At 42.2% G+C, this 5,000-nt stretch overlaps 1 protein-coding gene across 1 annotated transcript in view; it reads right to left on the reverse strand.

Moving 5' to 3' along the window:
* rgs11 (regulator of G protein signaling 11) overlaps positions 1-5,000 on the reverse strand; it is a gene marked incomplete at both ends in the record, with an annotated part of 16,834 nt that overhangs the window by 8,735 nt on the left and 3,099 nt on the right. Inside the window, 4 exon segments of the mRNA XM_084462319.1 lie at positions 814-837; positions 1,505-1,573; positions 4,292-4,373; positions 4,651-4,727. Of these exon segments, the coding sequence (XP_084318445.1) occupies positions 814-837; positions 1,505-1,573; positions 4,292-4,373; positions 4,651-4,727 (252 nt within the window).

Below are 5,000 nucleotides of genomic sequence, written 5' to 3' on the forward strand. Positions count from 1 at the left end.
AGTGTGGGGTAGGGTAGGGTTGAGTGTGGGGTAGAGTAGGGTTGAGTGTGGGGTAGGGTAGGGTTGAGTGTGGGGTAGGGTAGGGTTGAGTGTGGGGTAGAGTAGGGTTGAGTGTGGGGTAGAGTAGGGTTGTGTGTGGGGTAGAGTAGGGTTGTGTGTGGGGTAGGGTAGGGTTGAGTGTGGGGTAGGGTAGGGTTGAGTGTGGGGTAGGGTAGGGTTGAGTGTGGGGTAGGGTAGGGTTGAGTGTGGGGTAGGGTAGGGTTGTGTGTGGGGTAGGGTAGGGTTGAGTGTGGGGTAGAGCAGGGTTGAGTGTGGGGTAGGGTAGGGTTGAGTGTGGGGTAGGGTAGGGTTGAGTGTGGGGTAGGGTAGGGTTGAGTGTGGGGTAGGGTGGGGTTGAGTGTGGGGTAGAGTAGGGTTGAGTGTGGGGTAGGGTAGGGTTGAGTGTGGGGTAGGGGTAGGGTTGAGTGTGGGGTAGGGTAGGGTTGAGTGTGGGGTAGAGTAGGGTTGAGTGTGGGGTAGAGTAGGGTTGAGTGTGGGGTAGGGTAGGGTTGAGTGTGGGGTAGAGTAGGGTTGAGTGTGGGGTAGGGTAGGGTTGAGTGTGGGGTAGAGTAGGGTTGAGTGTGGGGTAGGGTAGGGTTGAGTGTGGGGTAGAGTAGGGTTGAGTGTGGGGTAGGGTAGGGTTGAGTGTGGGTTAGGGTTAGGGTTAGGGTTAGGGTTAGGGTTAGGGTTAGGGTTAGGGTTAGTAGGGTAGGGTAGGGTTGTGTGTGGGGGTTAGTAGTTTGTAATAAAGTGTTGGGGGTGTTGGGTGAGTACCTCTCTTTTGTAGTGGTCAGTATTCTAGATCTGTCAAAAGGACAGTGAATGACAGGTTAATCACACAGTGAATGACAGGTTAATCACACAGTGAATGACAGGTTAATCACACAGTGAATGACAGGTTAATCACACAGTGAATGACAGGTTAATCACACAGTGAATGACAGGTTAATCACACAGTGAATGACAGGTTAATCACACAGTGAATGACAGGTTAATCACACAGTAGATCTCTTTCACCTTCTCCACGTTTTATTACATTACAGACTCATTCTACAACACATTGAGTTCATCACTTGTAGTTCTAATCATACATTATCACTTGTAGTTCTAATCAAACATTAACATCTGCAGTTCAACTTTTAATCATATATTATCATGATTACATTATCATGATTAAGTATATTAGTTCTCAATGTTAAGTTTATACATTATAATGTTGTCAACGATAACCATGCAGGTCAAAGTCATTTTATTATAAAAAATAAATACACTTACTGTGAAATTGTGTGATCAGTATCCAAGACAGAGAAATAAGGGAGAGAGTGAGAAGAGATTAGAAGCGACAGAGAGATGAGGAGGTTAGGGTTAGGATTAGGTTAGGATTAGGTTAGGTTAGGGTTAGATTTAAATGGCAGAGGGAAGTGGAGAGGACGTTTAGGATGTGATTTAAGATGAAGACACTGACCAATGAGACACGTGAGCTGAGATGGTTTCGTCTCTCTGGACCAAATTCCAACATGTCACTGGCTCCTGGCTGGAACACACACACACACACACACACACACACACACACACACACACACACACACACACACACACACACACACACACACACACACACACACACAGAATACTCATCACTTAGACTGGCTTGTGTTTTCCACTCTACTTCCTCCATCATGTATTCTTCCTTTCTTTCTGTTTCTCCATCCTTTGTTCTTAATTTATTTATTTTTTTAAAAGGAGGAGGAGAGGGAGAAAGACCCCCCCCCACCCCCCCCCACCCCTCAGCTAAAGACCCCCCCCCCCCCCACCCCCCCTAACCCTAACCCCCCCCACCCCTCAGCTAAAGCTCTTAACAGATGAGCTGAATATTTCATGTCAGAGGCTAAGAGCTTTAGCAGAGACTTTCTAGCTGAATAGAGCAGAGTAGAATAGAGTAGAATAGAGTAGAATAGAGTTAAACACAGAAGAGCAGAGTAGGGAAGAGTAGAGCAGACTAGAGCAGATTAGAGCAGAGTACAGTAGAGCAGAGAAGAGCAGAGTAGAGCAGAGTAGAATAGAGTAGGGAAGAGTAGAGTAGGGACGAGAAGAGTAGAGAAGAGTAGAATAGAGCAGATAAGAGCAGAGTAGAGCAGAGTACAGTAGAGCAGAGAAGAGCAGAGTAGAGAAGAGTAGAATAGATTAGAGCAGAGTACAGTAGAGCAGAGTAGAACATAGTAGAGCAGAGTAGAGTAGAGCAGATAAGAGCAGAGTAGAGCAGGGGAGTAGGGGAGAGTAGAGCAGAGCAGATTAGAGTATAATAGATTAGAGCAGAGTACAGTAGAGCAGAGTAGAACATAGTAGAGCAGAGTAGAGAAGAGAAGAGTAGAGTAGAGCAGAGTAGATTAGAGTATAATAGAGTAGAGCAGAGTAGAACATAGTAGAGTAGAGCAGAGTAGAGCAGAGTAGGGAAGAGCAGAGTAGATTAGAGAATAATAGAGTAGAGTAGAGTAGAGTAGAGTAGAGCAGAGAAGAGTAGAGCAGAGTAGAGCAGAGTAGGGAAGAGCAGAGTAGATTAGAGAATAATAGAGTAGAGTAGAGCAGAGTAGAGTAGAGCAGATAAGAGCAGAGTAGAGCAGAGTAGAGCAGAGTAGAGTAGAGCAGAGTAGAGCAGAGTAGAGCAGAGTAGGGAAGAGCAGAGTAGATTAGAGAATAATAGAGTAGAGTAGAGCAGAGTAGAGTAGAGCAGAGTAGAGCAGAGTAGAGTACAGCAGAGTAGAGCAGAGTAGAAAATAGTAGAGTAGTAGAGAAGAATAGAGTAGAGCAGAGTACGGCAGAGAAGAATATATATATATATATATATATATATATATATAGTTTAATATAGTAGAGTTAAATATAGTAGAGTAGAATATAGTTTAATATAGTTGAGTAGAATATAGTAGAGTAGAATATAGTTTGATATAGTAGAGTAGAATATAGTAGAGTAGAATATAGTTTGATATAGTAGAGTAGAATATAGTTTAATATAGCAGAGTAGAATATAGTAGAGTAGAATATAGTTTAATATAGTAGAGTAGAATATAGTAGAGTAGAATATAGTTTAATATAGTAGAGTAGAATATAGTTTGATATAGTAGAGTAGAATATAGTAGAGTAGAACATAGTATAGTAGAATATAGTTTAATATAGTAGAGTAGAATATAGTTTGATATAGTAGAGTAGAATATAGTTTAATATAGCAGAGTAGAATATAGTAGAGTAGAATATAGTTTAATATAGTAGAGTAGAATATAGTAGAGTAGAATATAGTTTAATATAGTAGAGTAGAATATAGTTTGATATAGTAGAGTAGAATATAGTAGAGTAGAACATAGTATAGTAGAATATAGTTTAATATAGTAGAGTAGAATATAGTAGAGTAGAATATAGTTTGATATAGTATAGTAGAATATAGTAGAGTAGAATATAGTAGAGTAGAATATAGTTTAATATAGCAGAGTAGAATATAGTAGAGTAGAATATAGTTTAATATAGTATAGTAGAATATAGTAGAGTAGAATATAGTTTAATATAGTATAGTAGAATATAGTAGAGTAGAATATAGTTTAATATAGCAGAGTAGAATATAGTAGAGTAGAATATAGTTTAATATAGCAGAGTAGAATATAGTAGAGTAGAATATAGTTTAATATAGTATAGTAGAATATAGTAGAGTAGAATATAGTTTAATATAGTATAGTAGAATATAGTAGAGTAGAATATAGTTTAATATAGCAGAGTAGAGGAGAGCAGACTACAGTAGAGTAGAGTACAGTAGAGCAGACTAGAGTAGAGCAGAGTACAGTAGAGCAGAGTACAGTAGAGCAGACTAGAGTAGAGCACAGTAGAGCAGAGTACAGTAGAGCAGACTAGAGTAGAGCAGAGTACAGTAGAGCAGAGTACAGTAGAGCAGACTAGAGTAGAGTAGAGTACAGTAGAGCAGAGTACAGTAGAGCAGAGTAAAGTAGAGCAGAGTACAGTAGAGCAGAGGAGAGGAGAGTAGAGTACAGTAGAGCAGAGTACAGTAGAGCAGAGTAGAGGAGAGCAGAGTACAGTAGAGCAGAGGAGAGGAGAGTAGAGTACAGTAGAGCAGAGTACAGTAGAGCAGAGTAGAGGAGAGCAGAGTACAGTAGAGCAGAGTACAGTAGAGCAGAGTAAAGTAGAGCAGAAGAGAGCAGCATGGAGTAGAGGAGAGCGGAGTAAAGCAGAACAGAGCAGAGTAGAGTACCGGAGGTCGGTTGATGAGCCAGAAAGCCTGCTCCTGACATTCCAGAACCATCCGGTCAGCCTTCCTTCTCTGTTTAGATGCCCTATTGAACACACACACACACACACATCCAATCAAATCAGGTAGCACATTTCATACAGAGTGGCTACACAGTGTGTGTCACAGATAAGAGGAATAAATGTACGTATACTAATGTCGCTGAAGCAAAAAACAATTCACCTATTTGAGCAAATATGGGACACACGTTTATGTGTGTGTGTGTGTGTGTGTGTGTGTGCGTGTGTGTGTGCGTGCGTGTGTGTATGTGTACAGTGTGTGTGTGTATGTGTGTACAGTGTGTGTGTGTGTGTGTGTGTTACCGGAGTTGCTCTCTGGCCTGCATCACTACGAAGTCCCAGGTGTGGTTGATCCTCTTGTGCAGCAGACTGTAGCTCTCCTGAGGAGGCAGGAACACAGGGATGATGGAGAGAGAGGGGGATGGTGGAGAGAGGGAGAAGAGAGGGATGGTGGAGAGAGAGGGATGATGGAGAGAGGAGAGGGATGATGGAGAGAGAGAGGGATGATGGAGAGAGGAGAGGGATGATGGAGAGAGAGGGATGATGGAGAGAGGGATGGTGGAGAGGAGAGGGATGATGGAGAGAGGGATGATGGAGAGAGAGAGGGATGATGGAGAGAGGGATGGTGGAGAGAGGAGAGGGATGATGGAGAG

This window comes from Borostomias antarcticus, assembly GCF_949987555.1.
Source record: "Borostomias antarcticus genome assembly, contig: scaffold_131, whole genome shotgun sequence".
NCBI lineage: Eukaryota > Metazoa > Chordata > Actinopteri > Stomiiformes > Stomiidae > Borostomias > Borostomias antarcticus.